General features: G+C 40.1%; 1 protein-coding gene and 1 long non-coding RNA gene across 6 annotated transcripts; both read right to left on the bottom strand.

The window, feature by feature from the left end:
- Window positions 1–9: 9 nt before the first annotated feature.
- LOC149014127 (uncharacterized) lies at window positions 10–3844 on the bottom strand. 4 transcript variants are annotated; one of them, XR_016174113.1, is made up of 4 exons: window positions 3757–3838; window positions 3472–3683; window positions 3125–3257; window positions 10–2490 (listed from the first exon to the last, which is right to left on the bottom strand). It is a non-coding gene; the product is annotated as an uncharacterized LOC149014127 (long non-coding RNA). The 4 variants fall into 4 exon arrangements; XR_016174114.1 differs by lacking the exon at window positions 3472–3683 and having other exon boundaries at window positions 3125–3203; window positions 3757–3844; XR_016174111.1 differs by having other exon boundaries at window positions 3472–3838.
- Window positions 3845–4804: 960 nt separating this feature from the next.
- Window positions 4805–19331, bottom strand: GLT1 (NADH-dependent glutamate synthase 1). Of its 2 annotated transcripts, XM_089160135.1 has the most exons (23): window positions 19078–19331; window positions 18253–18912; window positions 17955–18074; window positions 17628–17741; window positions 16569–16721; window positions 16102–16202; window positions 15837–15933; window positions 15270–15379; window positions 14588–14691; window positions 14272–14451; window positions 13811–14154; window positions 13659–13729; window positions 13108–13577; window positions 11978–12847; window positions 11168–11322; window positions 10715–10876; window positions 8995–10596; window positions 7681–7896; window positions 7313–7581; window positions 6711–7016; window positions 6322–6589; window positions 5952–6209; window positions 4805–5660 (listed from the first exon to the last, which is right to left on the bottom strand). In XM_089160135.1, exons 2-23 carry the CDS (start codon window positions 18637–18639, stop codon window positions 5400–5402), a joined length of 6618 nt encoding a protein of 2205 aa, XP_089016261.1. In that variant the 5' UTR covers window positions 18640–18912; window positions 19078–19331; the 3' UTR covers window positions 4805–5399. The 2 variants fall into 2 exon arrangements, with proteins under 2 accessions (XP_089016261.1, XP_089016262.1); XM_089160136.1 differs by lacking the exons at window positions 15837–15933; window positions 16102–16202; window positions 16569–16721; ... (2 more) ...; window positions 18253–18912; window positions 19078–19331 and adding an exon at window positions 15552–15821.
- Between the last annotated feature and the right edge of the window lie 1745 nt (window positions 19332–21076).

Below are 21076 nucleotides of genomic sequence, written 5' to 3'. Positions count from 1 at the left end.
TTCCTCGAATTAGCAATGGCTTTGCTGATTTCCTTGCTAAGGGTGCTTGTAGATTATCTCTAGACAGATTTTGGTGGGGTATCCCACCTTTCTTTATTGTGGATTCCTCTCGTTTGTATAGATCCTTTGATCTAAACTCTTTCATTTAATATAATCGCTACTTTTTTGTTTTGGCAAAAAAATAAAAAATACAATATATCAGAAAACAAATTCTAACTCAATATAAGGAAACAAAATCAAAACAAGAGAGAATCTGATATCGACATCTTGAAATGATATTTCAAAAAATCTTTTCGGCTTCTAGAATTGAAGAGTGTGGCAGTTAAGCAGCAGGAACAATACTGACTGTAAGATCTCTCAAGCTGTCGAAATCTAAACCAGAAGTGGCACAAGGTTCATTATTCTCCGTCGTTCGTACCCTCCTTTCTCCCTTTCCAAAAGATAGTTGAGTGGGAAATTTCAGTTTTGATAATTGAGAATACCCAAATCACGATCTAGGGTCTTACCGTAACTCGAGAGGCATATTTGGTTCGTGGTTCATCACTTTTACGGAGGGTAGTTCAAGGATCAGGCCGGTTCAACATAGTGGTTTAAACAAATATCCCTTGTGCCAAAATCTAACAGATGCCAACCTCTCAGTCCATCGGATGGGTAGGGAAATTTTATGTGGGAGTGACACACGTCCATGAAGTTAGATTAAAATAAAATATTTTCTATTTTTTAATCTAACTTCAACGGCTTATGAACATGTGTCACTCTTTTATAAAGAAATGAATTATCAATTTCCTTGTCAGAAATGAATAGAATGAATATGCAATGAACTGGAAGGCTTGGACATAAAAGATCTAGATCCTTATTGGGAGTACATAAGAGTTCCACAATCACTTCTGAATTACCCAAGATGTACACTATACTATAAGCTTTGGAGTCTGGACCGGGACCGGATCTTGGTTATTTTCAGTTCGTGTTAGGCGACTCATTGAGAATGAAGAGATTTACCAGAGGCCTAGAGTTAGAAGAATTCTCCAGGTGCGTAATGTAAAATTCCTGCTATGGCCCCACCTGGGTACTTTATATTGCGTGGCATCCGCAAACTGCTAGGGAGTGACGCCAGTCCGGTGCAGATACATTTTGGGCTCCAAATCAAATCTCAACCATTGAATGAACACTTGATTCAATGTTCGAGATCTGATTTTGAACTCAAAATGCACCTCGGCAGTCAACTGCTTGGAGCAGTGCCGCTCCCTAGCAAGGTACCTGGCATCCAGCTTCTTCACTGCTCAGATCCTATTTTTGTACCCCCTCCTTTAGGATAAGCTCTATGGGCCTTGGGTCGTTCCGAACACCCTCCTTCAGATTGCTGGTTTGTTATTGTTGCAAGTGAGGCGAATCCCTTTTAGATTGCTGGCTTGTTTTTGTTACAAGTGAGGCGAATTCAATATCCTATTCTCTTGTTAGGAGAGTCTTATCTTTAGTGTCTAAGGCAACATGACTACCCTTCACTTTCCCTTTCCCATCTTTAGGCTCGGTTGTTCTACTGCTTCGTTCATCGGGCAAAATGTAGCCTAGAAAGCACAAACAAATAAGGGACAACTTCCAAAGTCGTTCTGCAAACAATAACCGACCTCAGCTCTGGGAGAAAAAAGATTCTCCTGAGATGATTTCCTGCTAAATATATCATTAGGATCAGGATATCCCGATCGATTCTAAATATTACAATAACATTTGTCATGACTATTAGTATAAATGCTGAGACAGCATGGATAAGGAACATGCGGGGGACGATATGGCCGTTCTAACCGTCTTTCTATGGCAAGTTCAACATCCCGAGCAATGTATAATTCAGTGAACTGGTGATCAAACGAGAGTTTGTCTAGTTTATTGGATTATTCAAATTGCTATACCCCCACGTTTGTAGGAAGTGGAAATATACCAAATTCGAAGCGTAGGAATATAATCTATCAAGTATGTGAAGATTGAGATTCTCACCTTCGCATGTGATGCGATCGCAGTCAGGGCATCTTACGAGCTGCAGACCTGAAAAAGAATTCATCGAATTCCAAATCAACTCTTAAGAAATAGTGTTCATTAAAGCATGTTTGGGAGCTTCAACTCAAACATTAGTAATCGTTATGGAATCCTCATTGGCCAACAGGTGATCCACCATTTCACCCCAACTATGTGTTGGTCTTGTTGATGATATGAGTAGGAGTAATTCCATCTGTCAGAGATCAAACGTTAATGCACTGAGAGGTATTACACTATCATACTATGATTGATTTACGCATACCCTGTTACTAAGACGTTACCAAAACCTGAGGCATGAATTTGTTCCTCTTGAATTCCTCGTGTTCTGGTTGCCGGACTTTGAGATCTCCCAAACATGCCAACTTTCATAGCTCTCTTGCATGAATCAATCACCACGAGGAAAGAACTATTCTTTGGCCTGCTACTAAAGAATAGTGTGTGCTTACCGAAACAGAGACCTCACTAAAGATAAAATTAATCATCAGCAAAAGAATGTATAACTAAAATGACATAATCATGTTCACCAAAGAAAAAGCAGATATAGCCTATACTAGTACTTCTCCAATCGATGTAAAATTAAAATGTCGGCATTTGCCTTCTTGATTGAGCGTCGTTTCCCAGCAAAATATAATATTGGCAGTTGGTATTTAAAGAGCGAAAACATAATTTCAGAAAAAGCTAGTTCGCTCGGTCGACAGACAACTGGCTGATCAATTTGCCAATAACTTGAATCCAGAAACTTTAGAGGGACATTTCGAACACTTAAACGGGATAACAGAATAATTTTTACTCCAATGTGTTAGATCAAGCCAAGTTGCGGACAATATCACAAAAAGAAAAAACATAAATGGATGCCAGGATACACCTCGATCTGAAATTTTCGAAACTCAAAAGCACAGAAGCTTCAAAACCTTTCAAACCAGAGTTTCAGCATTTGAGATTTCGGTAAACCGTTCAATCAGTGGAAGCTACTCTGAAAATTGTGATCAATAACTCAATGAACTTCAAGTTAAACATATTTTTGAAAAACGAAGGAATTATGCCTGTCAGAATCTCATGCTATAAATACAAAAGCAATCAGAAACTGAGGAATCACCTTCCGAGAGAAAAGCTTTTCTCGTCCAAAAGAAAGAATGTTCACCGATCGGCGATCCATCCGCTTGTTCCAAAATTCACTGTTTACAATGACTGAAATCTCAGTGATTTCACTAGTTTGAAGAGCCTAGAAGCTGAAATTCCGGACAAAATAACGGTATATACGCTTAGTAACTACTTCAAGCTAATGGATCCAGCGTCAGATCTGATGCTATCTATCAGAAAGTACATACTCCCTAATAATATGAAAGTGAGATCTAATAGCATAGGAGCAGTAAGAAAATTCCGTTGAACTTCGAAAACCTAGAGTTCACATCGATTGAAATAGCGGAGAAAATGAGAGATTACCTCGAAAAATTAAAGTTCGGACTGATAAAATTCGATCGCGGAGAACTTCGGAGCTAATGGATCTGGCATCAGATGTGATGCCATCGATCAGAAAGAACCTACAGCTCCTTACAATATCAGAAAGTGAGATCTAACAACATAGGAGCACTAAGAAAACTCCGATGAATTTTGATTCTCGCCTTGAAATACAGCAACCACCACCAGACCTAGAACTATCGACCGAACAAAAACTTCGAAAAACCAGAATTCACATCGATTGAAATAGCAGAGAGAATGAGAGATTACCACGAGAACATAGAGCTCGGATTTATAGAACTCGATCGCGGAAAAGAACAGGAGCAAATCGAGCTGCCTCTTCGTATTCGCTTTTCCCATTTGAAGTACAGAGCCAAATAACTGAAACGGGTGAATTTATATAGGAAGGGATCGTGGACGGAAAATTCAGAAAGGGCGCGAGAATATGGACATGCATCCAAGGGTAATTTTGTCCGTCGATGTATCGTTTTTTGTTTGTTTTTAGGGTAATGCGATGTATCGTTTAGTTTCCTAGCGAACAGACTTTGGTACAATAGGCGGATCGTCATGCCAGCTTTACGACAAATAGATCATCACCATGACATCTGACGGAACATCAGGATTCTACAGTCCACTTGGCAGATTCTGTTATCATTGTTTCTATTGTTTAATTTGTTATCTATTTATTTATTTATGCCAAGTTAATGAAATGTTAAGAACCTACAGTGGAGTATAGTGTATCTGAAGTAGACATGTAAATGGATAAGCCGAAATTTGTATCCGAATTCGCATTGCTTATCGGATCGGATAATATCTGGATAAAAATTTATCCGGATAAAACAAAGTATTCGGATACAGTAATTGGAAATCGGATAATCGGAAATTATCCAATTAAAATAAAGTGTTAAACATTTTTTTTAAAAAAAAGAGAGGCTAATAATCGAATAGTTTATCGGATCGGATATTATCGGATATATCCGATAAAGTTTCGGATTCGAATTCAAATGCCTTCTCTAAATCTCTACCGAATTTGGATTCGGATATCGGTTTTACTAATCGGAATCAGATTTGGATACTGGTGTATCCAAGCCAAATCCGATCTGTTTACAGGTCTAATCTGGAGTAGTTGTAGGTTCAATTTGCCAGCAACATATGTAATATTCCCCACCTTTGTCTAAGTTCACAATAGAGAACAAATTTGAAAATTTTTCTCTATCACATCAGCTAGTAGGGTTTCCCACCAACTTCGATTGTGAAATAAAATGACCATTTATGCATACTTGCTTTACCTGCACTTGCAACCTTGAATGCCCTCAAATTGATAGATCCAATCTTTCCAAACATGTTAAACCTTCAGCACCATGAAATCTGCCTCTCTTTAGGCAAATTCAGTAAGTTACATGAAAAGCAAAATTTTATGCTTATCCCACAAATGACAAATTCAAATTCAGTAAGTTGCATGCAGAAGTGACTCCTAACTGAACAGAATAAGAAGCACTACAGTTAAAACTTAAGCCCCATACAATTGGGTAGAAGGCCCATAAGAAACCAACAGAAATGCAGATCAACCTGACCCACAAATTAAAAAGGGCCCCACTACATTATGCTGTACATTATTCTTTAACCACACAAAATGACGGCCTTCCTTCTAGTTTCCCCCCCAAAAAAAGGTATAAATTTAAAAACCTATATATAATAATCACAGCAAAATCTTTAGACCAACACGATACTCGCCTGTAACAAGAATTCCAAACTCCATCTCTCCAACTCTTATATCCCGCATAGCCCAACTGCCCTTCCACCCGTTGGCACCCTCCACAGTAAGGCCGAGATCCCATTTTAGTCATCTGCTTGAACATGTCTTTGCTCTTAAATTTGGGTTCATTTTGAAGGAGGCGGGATTTGCAGGTCACCTATGTCTTCACAGTAAGTTTCTTCTCGATATCCTCACTGCCGGAGGCTATGTCGAGCTTCTCATCTTCTCCTCTCATAAGATACTTGTCAACCTGAGCTGCAGCCTTTCGGCCTTCTGCAATTGCCCATACCACCAGTGATTGTCCACGTCTGCAATCCCCAGCAGCGAAGACCCCTTCTACGTTGGTAGAGAACTGCCCATTGTCGGCCTTCAAGTTGGAACGGTTGTCACGCTCCAAGCCTATCTGGTCTGCAATCGTCTGCAAATACCGATATAAATAAGTTAAAACCTTAGCGAAGCAAATATTCTGGATCACACGCATCTTCTTGTGGGATATGCATATAGCTAAGGCCTAAACAGAACTACATGAAAGACAAGAACCCATGTAGCCAACCGCACTTAGTTGGGACAAGACTTCTTGTTGTTGCACATGCATTTTCCTAGTGAAGTGCAAATTTGGATTAATGCACTTATTCGCTCTTTGGGTATTCTAATTTACAAAAGCTACAGGACTAAAGGGAAATTACAGTTGAGGATAGAGAGTACTAACCGACTCAGGACCAAGGAAACCCATGGCTAGAAGTACGAGGTCAGCCTCAATTATTTCTTCAGAGCCTTCGACTTCTTTAAACTGGAACCTTCCACTAGCATCCTTCTCCCAGTTTACTCGCACCATCTCAAGTCCTTTCACAACTCCATTATCATCTCCTATAAATCGCTTGGTCAGGACCTCATATGACCTTGGATCCTTGCCAAACTTAGCAGCTGCTTCCTGATGACCATAGTCTACACGGAAAATGCGAGGCCACTACAAACAAGAATATGGCGATCAGAATGGTAATGGCACTTCTCAAGACACATGACCCATGACATAAAAGACTGCCTTTTAAGGCAATAGTTAGTCTATGAAAGGGTCAAACCTGTGGCCAAGGGTTGCCCGGAGCCCTGGTCTGAGGTGGTTGAGGGAGAAGCTCTAGGTTTACAACGCTGGAGCAGCCATGTCGGATTGATGTCCCTATGCAGTCTGTGCCAGTGTCACCTCCACCTATGACCACCACCTTTTTCCCTTTCGCAGATATATAGTTTCCATCCTGGAGGCCAGAATCCAACAAACTTTTGGTATTTGCATGAAGGAACTCCATAGCAAAATGTACTCCTGTGAGTTCCCGTCCTGGAACAGGAAGATCCCTGTAGAGAAGAGGCCTATGAGATCTTTGTTTGTGGTGGATTGCTACTTGTATATCTTCATGGTGAATGTTAAGTCTACATAAGATGGTGAAGGATTTCAACAGTTTTAATTTTCAATTACCTCGGCTTTGTAGCTCCCAAGGCCAAAATTACAGCATCATTATTTGTTCGAAGCAACTCCATAGAGTACAATGGATCTTTTCCAACATTTGCATTGACTACAAAATTGACACCTTCCTCGGCCATTAGATTAACCCTCCTCTGAATAATATCCGTCTTATCAGCCTTCATGTTTGGAACCCCATACATCATAAGTCCACCTATTCTGTCAGCACGTTCATACACAGTCACCAGATGGCCCATTTTGTTTAACTGATCAGCAGCAGCCAAGCCAGATGGCCCACTACCCACAATAGCAACTCTCTTCCTGCATTCATTGGTATAGACAGATTCTTCTTATTACAAATACATTGAACATTACAAGAACTGTCACCAAATGGGTATACTCATGGGTAACCTCATAACTGCCACAGAAACAAAGGGCAACGTGATAACCGACTTGACAGAGGTCTAGGAGAAAAGCAGCATCTACATCACTATCTAAGAGAATAATCAAAAAGCAGCCTCCAGACTGGAGTATAGCTGGGCTCAACAATGTACAAATTAACCTATCGAAAGAGTAAAAATTCCATGAGTTTAAGCTAATGAGAAGCAAAAGCTTACCCAGTTCTCACAGGGGGAGGTCGAGGTACCATCCAACCTTCCTCAAAAGCCTTGTCTATAATGGAGCACTCTATGGTTTTGATAGATACAGGGTTCTCAATAATGCCAAGAACACAAGAACCTTCACAAGGTGCAGGGCAAACTCTGCCAGTAAACTCTGGGAAATTATTTGTCTCTAAGAGCCGATCTAATGCTTCACGCCATCTGTTTTGGTATACCAATTCATTGAATTCTGGTATCTTATTTCCAAGAGGGCATCCTGAGTTATCCTGACAGAAGAAATGACATACAAAGAAAATTGTGAAGACCAGGATAAAGAAGGGAAGAAATTTTAACCATAAAGAGTAGGCTTTATCTAAGGCACATACCTGATGGCAGAAGGGAGTTCCACAGTCCATGCAACGAGCTGATTGGGTCTTTAGGAGTTCTCCTGGTTTTGACTCTTCCATAACTTCTTTCCAGTCACTAATCCGAGCATTGGGATCCCTGTACGAAATACTCTCCCGCTCATAAGCAACAAAGCCTCGGTGCTTAACAGCATCAGCAATACGGGTTGGCCTCTTTACCGGTTCTTCCTGTGCCACCTTCAATGAATTATAAAGAACTGTAGTCAGACAATTAATCAGGAAGGAGGAAAGGGGGAAAGGGATAGCTTAATCAACTGAATCTAGTGACATCCAGATAAAAAAAGAAAAAAAAAAAAGTCTCATATATTCACTTAGAAATAAGAGAACTTTGATACTTACCCCACAAATGACATAAATATATGATTTCAATGAACCAGATATAGAACACTAGAAGTCAGTAAAGAAGCAATGGGTTTTTTCTTGGGGAAAGGAGAAAGAAGATGGGGTTTCTCTTTTTTTTTTTTTTTTTTTTTTGTTTGGGGGGGGGGGCGGGGGTTGTTCACGTGGTCGAGTTCCTGGCTCAAGCAGCTTGCTGCAAGAATGTTGATAAGTGGGTGTTTTTGTGGACATACCACAACTCAAGGCTTCAAGACTAGGTCTGCCTACAAAAAATTGTTCTTCCCAATCAACACTGTAGTCTTACATTTCACAAACCATACGCACGCTGGTCCTTTTCCTGGCCCTGAAACCTTAGTTCAAAAGCCGTACCAAGTGCATGAGGCTCCCACCCCTGCAGGGTCTAGAAGGGGTATATAATGTATGGTGACTTACCCCTGCTTTCTCATAATAGGCTGTTTCCAGACCAGAGCCTGGAGCAACCTTACTGCTGCATTAAACACAATCAACCCATTTAATTGGCACTCCATGTTAACCATCTAGTCCCATCATTTGGTTCATAGTCATGCCACTATTGTCTCTTAACTCAGATGGACCCAAACAGGGCAAAACCAGTTCCCCAGCTAACAAAGATTGTGACCCTCTAATAACCAACATTATGCTTGAAAATTTTCTCCTCCGGCATCTTTTCTTGCCCCACATCAACAACCACAAGAAACTGGAAACAGATGAAGATCACAGAGCTCTTGTCGTGTTGGTCTACTGAAGTACCCTACCAATACACTAGAATGGAAAATTAAAATTTTTTACTATAATAATAACTCAATAGAGGTCATTCACCTAAAATAATAATAACAATAATGATAATCCACCTAAAAGAAAAACTCAACAAAGATCATTGTAGGTCATGGTCACTGACTGACTGTAAAATCACATTACCTGTATCGCATTCCCATTAGAGGATGCAGCTGCCAACTTCTTGAGCTCTTCAAATGCATCCTTTTCCATCAATTCTGCCTCATCCTGTTCTTCAAGCTCTACGGCAGCTCGTTCCTCTGTCTGTCTTTTGCCTTCCTCAGCCTTTGTGTTGGCAAGAATCCGTTTATAATCCCTTGGGAATACTTTGATAAACCTCGGAAGAAGATTTTCAAAGTCAGCAAGGACTTCCCCAGCCAATTTGCTGTTAGTGTGTCGCTGATGTTGCTGTATCAAGATCCTTAGTGTCATAACATCCTCTTCATCCTCAACTTTATCAAGATCTACCAGCTCAAGATTGCACCTAGATTGGAACTTGTTATCAATATCAAGAACATAAGCAATCCCACCACTCATACCAGCAGCAAAATTCCTCCCAGTTTTTCCAAGCACAACAACAATACCACCAGTCATGTACTCACATCCATGATCACCAACGCCTTCTACAACAGCCCTAGCTCCTGAATTGCGTACACAAAACCTCTCAGCTGCCATCCCATTGAAATATGCCTCCCCACTAGTTGCACCATAGAGAGCCACATTTCCAATCACAATGTTCTCTTTAGGATCAAAATTACTCTCTCTTGGAGGATAGACTACAATCTTGCCCCCTGATAATCCTTTACCAACATAGTCATTGCTGTCACCTTCAAGTTCAAGCATGATGCCTTGGCAGAGGAAGGCTCCAAGACTTTGCCCAGCACTCCCACTGAGCTTGATGTGGATTGTATCTGCAGGAAGACCTGCCATGTGGTATCGTTTTGTGACTTCATGACTAAGCATGGTTCCAACAGCGCGATTCACATTTTTTATGGGCATTTCAATATATACAGGAAGACCTTTTTCAAGACCAGCTTTGGATAGAGAGATAAGCTTTTGGTCTAAAGCCATTTCCAATCCATGGTCTTGCTTCTGAATACAATACTGGGCTGCTCCGTCCCGGATACTAGAAGCAGGTCTGAGTAGCAGTGAAAGATCGATGTTCTTCAGTTTCTCATTGTTTTTAATAACTTCTTCATCAACTTCCAGCAAATCTGAACGACCAACCATCTCGTTGATTTTTTTGAATCCAAGCTGAGACATGATTTCACGCAACTCCTCAGCTAGCATAAAGAAGAAATTTATGACATGCTCAGGCTCTCCGGCAAATTTCTCACGAAGAACAGGATCTTGTGTGGCAATACCAACAGGGCATGTGTTCTTGTGGCATTTACGCATCATGATGCATCCAAGTGTTATCAGAGGAGCGGTACTAAAGCCAAACTCCTCTGCACCAAGAAGTGCTGCAATGGCCACATCTCTTCCAGTTTTAAGTTGACCATCTGTCTGGAGAGTAGTTCGACCACGAAGGTCATTTGCAACCAATGTTTGATGAGTCTCAGCCAAACCAAGCTCCCATGGTAGGCCGGCATTCTTGATTCCAGTCCAACGTGAAGCCCCGGTTCCTCCATCATGACCCGAGATTAAAACATGGTCAGCATGGCCTTTCACTACGCCACTAGCAATAACTCCTACGCCAGCTTCAGACACCAGTTTCACACTTATCCGAGCTCCTGGATTAGAGTTCTATGGAAGATTAAAAAAGGAAAAAAGGAAATTAGTTAGTTACAGAAAATCGCCCGAAAGCCCCTTCAATTAAGAGGAACACCACACACACATGCACACAAATTATATGTTTTTGTACCTTGAGATCATGAATTAATTGGGCAAGATCTTCAATGGAGTAGATATCATGATGGGGAGGGGGACTGATTAGCCCCACACCAGAAGTGGAATTTCTAGTGACTGCAATATCTCCGATAACTTTGTGGCCTGGAAGTTCACCTCCTTCGCCTGGCTTAGCACCCTGTGAAGAGGTAAAACCTAATCTTTCAGGAAAAAAATCCACCTCAAATATAAAAGCAAAATTTCAGTTTCCATAAAACCTCACCAAATGCCAAAGGTGTATCAGTTAAAGATGCAAATACACCCAGAAGGTGTTTTGCAGATTCAGCGACATCTGCCCATGAACATAAACACATAAACAAGAGGAACTTCCGTTCCAATAGGAATGTAGGGTCTAGGTAGGAAAATAACCTTGACAATAAGACATCTAAATTGGTATGGAGTCTTGCTACTTAATGAATTCAACAATTACCTGAGCCATTTTTATCTGAAGCTCATCGGCATTTGTAAGGTAATAGCTAGAAACCCCAAATCTCCCACTGGCAACTTGCTTAATAGCACTCCTCTTTGGATTCATTGAACCTTCTGGAAGAGGCTGCATTCGAGATGGATTCTCACCTCCCTCACCTTTAGTAACAAGAACATAACAAATTAATAGGTTATACAACTTGGGCAATTAAAATAAAATTGACAAGAATTAGCAGAGCATTCTAAACCATTGATACTTAATCCTCTCTCCCTTCCCCATAAAAAGGTTCAAAGAAACATACTAGGCTACTTCAGAAGTACTGAAGAAAGAAAAAAACAAAATCCCAAAACCTAAATGATGCATGTACTTGTGTAATTTCACCTAAAAGCTGTTAACTGTTAGTGAAGAACAGCGTAAATGCATATGTCACACCCCCTCAGTGCATGGATCCCAATCTTAGATCCGTACACATTACACTCCATGCCATGAAAATATGACATTGACGGGGAGAAGTGGAAAAATGCTATTGCACCCATGAGTCAAAACACCGAACCTCCCTGCATTAACACCATTTTTGCTAAGCGAAAATGCTCACAATGTTGGTGAAGGCAACATAAATATATAAATCAACAGAATCTAAGCCTAGATAATACAAATAGAATGAAATTACGTGGTATTAAGAGATAAAGAGTCAAGACTATTACTAATAATTCCACTAACTGAAAAGCGAAGTCATAATGAGGAGTGCCAAACAGTTAAAAGACTTCCCAATCAACCACAGTTTACTAATAAGATTCAGGTGTTGATCAATACCAGTATTTGACTTCCCTCCTATTGTGTTCATGGCGATAGCGAGGGTTGAATGCGCCTCCAGTGATATTGAGCCATAACTCATGGCCCCTGTACAGAATCTCTTCACAATCTCACTGGCAGGTTCAACTTCATCTAAAGGGACCTTTGTCTTTGATTGCTTAAACTTCAGCATCCCTCGCAAATTGCAGGTCCTGTTGAGTTCATTTATGCGCTTGGAGTATTCTTTATATGCAGCTACACTGTTAGCTCTGGCAGCCTCTTGAAGTTTTGCAATAGCAAGAGGATCATTAAGGTGCACTTCTCCATCTTTTCTCCAATGATAATCTCCAGGATTTGGCAGCGCAACAGCTTCTGAACTTCCAGGAGGCAAGACCCTAGTTGGAAAAGCTATTTCATGTAGTCGAAGTGCATCCTGAGCAAGCATTTCAAATGTTGCACCCTCAACCCTGCTTGGAGTGCCATTGAAACATTTCTTTATCACATCAGATGAAAGACCCAAAGCCTCAAAAATTTGAGCACCCTTATAAGAGGCCAAGGTTGATATCCCCATTTTAGCAAGAACCTTCATCATTCCATAGTTACTGGCTTTGAAGTACTTTTTCACCAACTCGCCCTTAGAGTGGAACTCACCATTTGCTTTAGGGGGAATCTTACCATCAGCCTGCAGTCTCCAAATAGCTTCTATGGTCAGATATGGACATATAGCATCAGCACCAAAACCAACCAGGGTACAGAAATGATGCACTTCACGTGGCTCAGCAGATTCAACTATCAATCCAATTCGAGTGCGCTCAAGTTTTGAGACTAAATGGTGATGGACAGCACCAACAGCTAACAAGGAGCTTACAGCAACCCGGTTTGATGAAAATGCTACATCAAAATGGTGAAAAAGAATATCAGAATGGTAATGAGAACGATAATTAAAATAAAAGGACAACAAGTCAGTTAAACTAACATAAGAAATTTGAAGATTTGGGTAGACAATTATGCTATTTTGGCATGGTTGAGGCCCCACTCCCCCTCTTCCTCCCCCCCCCCCCCTAAAAAAAAAAAAAAAAAGAGAGGAAGATGAAGCTTGTTTATTCATGATAGTGGTTTTATCAGGGGTTTCATAAGTCGAGAATTATTACCTCGGTCCGACAGAACAAGTGTTCTATACCCTTCCTTAATTGCCTTGCGTGCTTCAAGGCATAACCTATCCAGTGTCTCTTCCAAACCTCTCCTACCTCGACTTTTGGAATAAGTAATGTCAAGAACTTTGCTCCGCCAACCTCTATAGTTCATCTTTTTAATGGCCTCCATTTCTTCAATGGATAGGAGAGGACCTTTCAGTGAGAGGCGACCACACTGCACTTCAGTAGTTTCCGTCAGATCACCTTCTGGGCCAACCATGCACTCCATAGAGGTGACAATCTTCTCCCGGATTGGATCAATAGGTGGGTTTGTCACCTGAGCAAACATCTGCTTGAAATACTCAAAGGTGAGTTTTTCTCTGTTTGACATCACTGCCAATGGAGCGTCATTCCCCATTGAGCCAAGAGCCTCAGTTCCATCCTTTGCCATGGGAAGTAATAACATTTCCAAAGCTTCAACTGTGTAACTGTATAAGGAAATAGATTTGAGCAGAAATGTGCAAGAACAAGAAGTGTAAGGAGGCTGAAAGAATTCAAGATTTACTCACCCAAAAGCCTTCAGTGGAGCCAACAGACCATGAATGCCCATCTTCTCCATGTTCTCATCATGCTTAGAAGCCTGCACATAAATTTAGAGTTACATCACACACCTTGTTTCCCAAACAGAAGAAACTGTAAGAGGAAACCTTAATGTACTCACCAGCACAGCCCCAGATATTGCTGGCGGAACCTTGTCAGACTCAGGTACAGAATCAACTATGTTTTTCAGTTGTATCTTCTGCCTGCTGAGCCAGTCACCATATGGCCTTGCAAGAGAATATTGCTTCTTCAGAGCCTCATCATCTACAACAATATGGTTCTCAAAATCTACCAAAAGCATCATCCCAGGATTAAGTCTTCCTTTCCGTTGAACATCTTCAGGTGGAATGTCTACAACACCAACTTCACTTGCCATTATGACACGACCACTGTGAGTGATGTAAAAGCGACCTGGTCGCAACCCATTTCTATCCAACGTGGCTCCAAGATAGCGTCCATCAGTAACTACAAATTTCCATAACATGCAAGTACAAAATAAATTCCTCTGGAGGAACAAGCAGATGTGGAGCATAAATAGAAAACTAGAGCAATGAGGACACAAAGTCAAATTGGAATTATTACATGAAATGAGGGCAGGACCATCCCATGGCTCCATAAGAGCAGAGAAATACTCGTATAAGGCCCTCCTATCTGGATCCATATTCTTGTCATTTTGCCATGCTTCAGGAATCATCATCATGACAGCTTCAGGAAGACTTCTGCCAGCTCGAACCAGAAGTTCAAGGACACCATCGAAAGCTCCTGCAAAGATTAGAAATGCTTCCGTTACTAATGGAAATCCTCCTAAATGCAGACTTGGTTGTCCCTTTTCTTCCCTCCTCACCCATACTGTTCTTCTGAGGTACTGAACTCTATCTCACATTAGATTACAGCTCACCTGAATCAGACGAGCTAGCATCCACAATTGGCAGAAGTTTCTTCATCTCATCCTTCGACAATTTAAGCTCCTTGCATTTCAGCAGACCTTCACGTGCCGTCATCCTGTTTGAAAGAAAATGCATCAGTGGCCCAAATTTTAGTAGTCCATTATCAACATATGTACTAAAAGTCATGATACGGTGATACTCTTAAAACCCTTTAAAAATTTTAATGTAAACTTTGCACAGCTTGGATCTAGGAATGGAGTCTACATTTCACTGTAAGTGCATTATATCGTGTAATAAATAGATGCCAATAAACAGCAAAGAGAAGATGACAAGAATATATTATGTGGTATAAGGGGGAAATGGAACTGCCCAGTTACATGGTCCTTGCACCAGGGATTTCCAACAAGAGGGGACTGGACAGCATCCTTCTTCCCATATTATACATTTACAACTTGGAGTAATAAGTGACTATATTTTCTTCTAAGTTTAGCCACTGAGTCCCCCCCTGATGAATAGTTAAGCCACTGAGTTGTTAAACTCAGGCATGTAATTCCACAAAGAGGCTAATAGCATGTTAGTAACTGATTAGCATTTACTAACTCTTTAATAAACTATAAATGAATGATCAACAGGATTTTGCCCCAAATAAAATTTAAACAGGAGGGTTAAGTTTATCACAGGAACTCAGCATACCAGTTAACATTGCCTCGTAGAGTGTTGATCTCCCCATTGTGGCCCAGGACACGCATGGGTTGAGCACGGTCCCAGCTAGGAAAAGTGTTTGTCGAAAACCTAGAGTGGATCTGCAACAACGAAACATATCCAAAATTTCACCACCAATTACATCTATTCATTCCAAGACATGAGAAGTACAAGAACTCGCAAGATAAATTTGTATTCAGGGCAACCGATAAATATTATACATTTGCCACATCTGCAGTGCCAATGCAACAGACTGTGAGAAACCTAAGCTACCTTGATCGAATCAATTTCCTTTTCCACCTCCAAGTCTCATCCTCAAGAATTGACCATAGAGAGGAACACTGCATCAGGTTTCTGCAACATGGTTGACTCGGCAATAAGGTTTCACACCAACTCACCCAAGGAATCCAATCCGGTATCCAAATTCAAACAGTAATCAAGAAGAGTACAAGTACTTAGTCTGACATCATTTCCATTACCAGTAAATTCCACATGCAGCTGGTTGTTGAAGAATGAAGTTTGTAGAGAAAGAAGCAAGGGCATGGGGAATATATTTACCAGGGCCATGTAGCTCATAAACCTTTCATCCCCAAGATCTGCATAGTAATAATCCTTCAACTGGACTGGCTTCAATTGACCTTTGTAGACAATAGTCCTGGCAAAAAGGAGGGGAATCACATAAGAAGAATAAAAAGAAATAAAGTATCATTAACAAATATCCCAATGCAAGGCTATAATTACCTAAAAATTCACAATTCCTTACTCATAAATAAAATTAAGAGGGGGGGGGGTGAAATCATATAACACTATCCAAAAATCACACCTTGATGAGAGTGAACATATGTAGAAGTCCTTGACTCCACCATGCTGGAGGTTTAAAGCAGCTCGAATAGCAACCATTGAAACCCTCCTTAATATGTACATCTGAGATATGAAGAAATCACAGTGAAAAACGAAAATAAACAAAAAATAAGCACACAGGCATTGTTCCTGTTGGGTTGCTACAGGTGCTGCCCCTGATTCATTAAGACCCGGCCAAGCTAATAAGTTATTGGGGATCAACCAAGTGGAGGACATAGATGCATAATTACCGTGGACAGGTAAGAATGCGGATACATGAATGACATCAAACCCGAAATTCTTATTTTTACCGTCACAAGTCTCACAACTGCAGCAGTATATACTAAAAACTTAAAAATATAAACTAATATTAAAAAGAAAAAAGAATACACTATTTTCTAACTTAAAAGTCACAATTAATTGAAATGCTTAACCAAAAGAGGAGACTACCTGTTTCTCAAAATCAACCTTCGATCCAGGATTCGGGGTTATAAATACTTGTTCAATAACAGGCTCTGTTTGCAGGGCAGATTTTCCCAATCCTGTGTTATCAGTTGGAACAGAGCGCCAACCAAGAACTACATGTCCTAATGATTCAGCAACCTTCATGAAGAATCAAGAACTTCAGTAAATGAAATACTAAAAAAAAAATTTCAAACAGGAATGGACAGAATAGAAAGGTCTTATAAGACAATGGAAGATGACATCTCATTATCATCTACTACAAAGACGCCATTGATGAACGGACAGTTAACAGTAGAGACTATAATTAGGATCCATACTTCCTAAGTAGCTGTTCCCAAATGGGGGACAGAGGCACAATTTAAGTGTACAAAATCTACTAAAATGGTAGTAATTCTGCTCTAACTCTTTCTTAGAGATCCCTTAAGACGTATGGATAACAAGGGATCAACATCTTGCAAACATCAATTAAAAGTGGTTGATAAATGCAAGAGTAGATACAAGAAGCAATAATATAGCGATTTTAATTACTTGTTCAAGGGTGAACATCAACATAAGAATAGTCTTGGAGGTATTAGTTTAGGTTCAGTCCCCTCTACATCAAGGGACACATTTAGAATTTCGGATGTAGTACTATCCTCTGTATCAAGTTTTTTCTTCACAATCGATAATCAACACATGATAAAAAGAGTGAAATCCTACTCTAACCGATCTGGCAAACAATACAAACCAATAGATTTTATAGAACAAATATATATATATATATATATATATATATATATATATATATATATATAAGAAAAAGGGTCCACATAAATAAGCAACTGCGGAAGATTATTTCAAACCTAAGACACAAATGAACTAATTTTAAACATTTATGCACACCATAAACGGAAGCAGACATTGAAAAATTCTGTACTGTTCCTCCTTCAAAAGAAAATCACGTTGCAGATAAATAAGATTTTAACTACCAGCAAAAGCATATTCCTAGCTATTGGTGTACGCCTTAATGAGTAGAAGAAAAATGCTATAACATAACAAAATTACCTTGCTGAATACGGATTTACTTTCGTTCCTGCGAGTCTCAGATGTTGGCAAGAAGAACATGCCAACTGCATACTCGCCTGGTTGGGGAAGCTCAAACCCAGCATCCGGCGCAACCTGGTGAAGGTCAAAAAAAAAAAAACCAAAAAAAAAAGTTAGAATACAATTTATGTGATTCATCAAGTAACAAATAGACTTAAAGCAACTGCTATTTCCAGGTCAGTAATTTAACACGAGAGACCGTTTCATAAGTCAAAAATATAAGACTGCGGAATTCAATATCATTAGCAACCAAAAAAAATCGAAGATTAAAACAACTGGAGAACGTGCCTTTGCGAAGAAGGTATGAGGAAGATCCACAAGAATGCCCGCTCCATCACCGGTGTTTGTTTCACACCCACATGCTCCTCTATGTGACATCCGAACCAGCATCTCCAATGCATCTGTTATCTGCAAATAGGTGCGTCAAATAAAACAAGGACTGAGTGAATACCAGGGAGGGAGACAAAAGAAATAGTCAAAGAAACACTCCAGAAAGAAATCAAGCCGAGTCGAAAACAACCGTGATGCTGAACTTATAGACAAGAAAGGAAAAAGCGGTGAGAGTAGAAGACGTAGGATGGCTTACAGTTTTCCTGCTGCTTTCCCCCGATAACTCGGCCACAAATCCAACTCCGCACGAATCCTTGTCAAAGGACGGATCATACAAACCGAGAGGTTTCTCAGGCACCTGAGACAATGCAGAGCGAACCACCACCTTGAGCACTGGGGACCGTCCAGGACCGTCCGATCTCCATTGATGTAAACGTTCTGGAGCAGACGAACGCAGTTTTGCCCCGAAGAACCTGTTTTCCACGACATTTTGCCGTTTGGTAGCAAAGGAAGTTGAGATTTTCTTCCCATGTTTACCCAAAAGAGCAATATTGGTTTGATGATTCGAAGGAGAACCGGAAATGGAAGGTAAAGCTCCCGATTTGATTCGGAGCTGAAGAGCTGAGCCGGATAAAGCCGACATATTGTGAAAAAATGAGGACTTTTTAGAGTTTATTTACTTGTAGCGGAAAAGGATTTTTCTTTTGATCGATTTCTCTGCTGAGAATTTCAACCATATACTTTGCTTAAATCGCTTGTACAAGTTTAAAAAGATCAATCTCCCAAAATCTGCTTTGGCAATAACTATCACCAGAAAGTGTCCTTCGACTTCAAAGTACACAGTAGCACCGGTAAAAGAAAGATCTCTGTCGGAAAAATATCGATTCTCACAGCCGAGTCACCGCTTCCTTCGATACTACAACAATAAACGCAGAATTAGTCAGATCAAACAATTTCAACAGATCCTTCACCAAGTTTCTTAAGCTCTTTCTCTGATATTACTCTTTCAAGCTCCAAAAACACAAAAAACAGTTCTTATAAAAACAATCTAATCGATTCGAGCAAAGAAATGGCTTTCAACCTATTATCCCAGCAGTCACCGAATTCCGGTCTACGATTTGCGGATTCACAGTCTCTGTTTTCAGATCTACTAAGCCTCAAACAGATTTGAATGTACAATCGAAAACTCCACAGAAGAATTGAAGAAGAAGCTAGCAATGAAACGAAACGCCAGGAAGAAAAAGAAAAATCGAAATGAGAGAGAGCGAGCAGAACTCTTCTTCTCACTCGACCGACAATCTCCGGCGTCGTTCTTTCTCCTCTCAGGAGGAGAAAACAATTTCTTTTATAGACAAAATGGGTGGGGAGGGGAGGTTAAGGGTGGGGAGGGTTGTGGGATCCATATCCACAATGGAGCTGCTCTTGACTCGGCTGCGAGTCTGTGGGTACCATTTTTCTTCTCTCTTCTCTTCTCCGTTCTCTCTTCTCTCTTCTCTCTTTACTTCATAAAAGTGACAGCTGGGACTTGTTAGTGAGGGCACGTGGATTCAAGAAACCTATGCGGCACGCGACAACCGCTCATGGTGGGTCCCCTTAACTGACGATTTTACGAGGGCTCCGACTTTCCCTAGCCGCCTGCTGCTTCGGTTCCGAGCCTCCGCGGCCCCTAGTCCCCAAATAAATAATCAATAAATTGTAGTTTCTTACCAATTTAGGGCAAAATAGAAGGATAAAAAAAGAAAGATAAAAATATTTAATTACCATGGTGGCTCTTGCCTCTTTGTTTGAAACTCCCGAAAAATCCCGGCTGTACTTTATGGTTTCTTGGTTGGTACCGTAGCTTTCTGGTGAGACTGTTACCTCATAACTCATAAGGAGGTGCGATGGCGACCAATTCACATGCTTTTTTTCGGGTATTAATGACGATATAATACTTGCCAAATCGGGGCCGCAGCTGATACTGATCCGGAACGGGTTGATGACGCAGCCCTACAAGTTTAAAGGCGGTATCTTAGAGTCGGGTTCATTTCTCAGTTGAAGGAGCACTTTGTGATTCCGACGACTTTCCAACCACAAAAAACATAATGAGGCCCACAGGTAAAATTTTGAATTTTTTTATTTTTTTCAAAAGTATTTTTTACTTGTGGGTCCCACTATTTTTGTGTTCTCCCAACGGAGATATCGGTATTTTAGGGATAGATATCTTTGAGTCCGGATCAGCTATCCGTGGGGGTAGCACTCTGTACTCTCCGACGGTTTTACCACCATAAATACAGGAGGACCCATAGATTGGATGATAAGATTTTTTTCATTTTTTATTTAATTATTTTTACTTGTGGGTCCCACAGAATTTGTGGTGGCAAAGCGGGAGCCCAGAGTGCTACCCAATGCCCAACGGGAAGATGATCCAAATTCAATATCTTTTGGGATTTTTACCTAAAAAAGGGAAAATCTATTGATATATTACAGTTGATAAGCGTTGAAAGCGGCAAGAGCAATGAGTCTGTATCACCTTCCTTTTGGAGGAGAACAAAGTGTTTTTATGATGTTTTTATGTTTTACATTTAAATTATGTTATATTTTTTCCGTATCTCAAATGAATTTCACACAATGTGTATAATGAAAAAATATCAAAGAAACAATTGATGAGGAGGTGATCCGAACTTAAGAACAAAATTATATGAGTTTTACTTTTACGTTGGTGAGAGCTCATCAAGGAGCAGAGAATGCATAAGATGTCATTTGGTTTGCTTTTAGGTTAACAGTATTAGTTTCACGGAATTAAGGCTAGAGTCGGATTAATAAGTTTACAAATTCAAATTCTAAGATAAAATGTCATCGACTATCAATTCTGATTCTTTCATAGATCTTACTTATTGAAAAATAATATGTTTCTAAAACTTTTAATAACCTTTTGAAACATTCCACTTTTAAGCCTCATTTATCACACTAAGAAATTAAATTCCACAATATTGTTTTTGGTAATTCATTTTTTGGGTAAAACTTTCATTGAACATACATTTATGCCAATTGATTCTTGTCTCGATCACGTAGACCTAACATATTAACAAATCAACAAG

The sequence above is a fragment of the Hakea prostrata genome, chromosome 6, assembly GCF_041222555.1.
Source record: "Hakea prostrata isolate BN-2017 chromosome 6, UWA_Hpros_2, whole genome shotgun sequence".
In the NCBI taxonomy this organism is placed as follows: domain Eukaryota; kingdom Viridiplantae; phylum Streptophyta; class Magnoliopsida; order Proteales; family Proteaceae; genus Hakea; species Hakea prostrata.
This window is presented reverse-complemented; position numbering and strand designations above follow the sequence as displayed.

Bases quoted from the DNA above. Each gene is read 5' to 3' on its own strand.
- GLT1 (XM_089160135.1), bottom strand. From the start codon at position 18,639: ATGTCGGCTTTATCCGGCTCAGCTCTTCAGCTCCGAATCAAATCGGGA. The intron at 18,075-18,252 runs GTAAGCCATCCT...ACCTATTTGCAG, and splicing joins GGGAAAGCAGCAGGAAAACT to ATAACAGATGCATTGGAGAT. The intron at 7,582-7,680 runs GTATGTGCCTTA...TTCTTCTGTCAG, and splicing joins GAACTCCCTTCTGCCATCAG to GATAACTCAGGATGCCCTCT.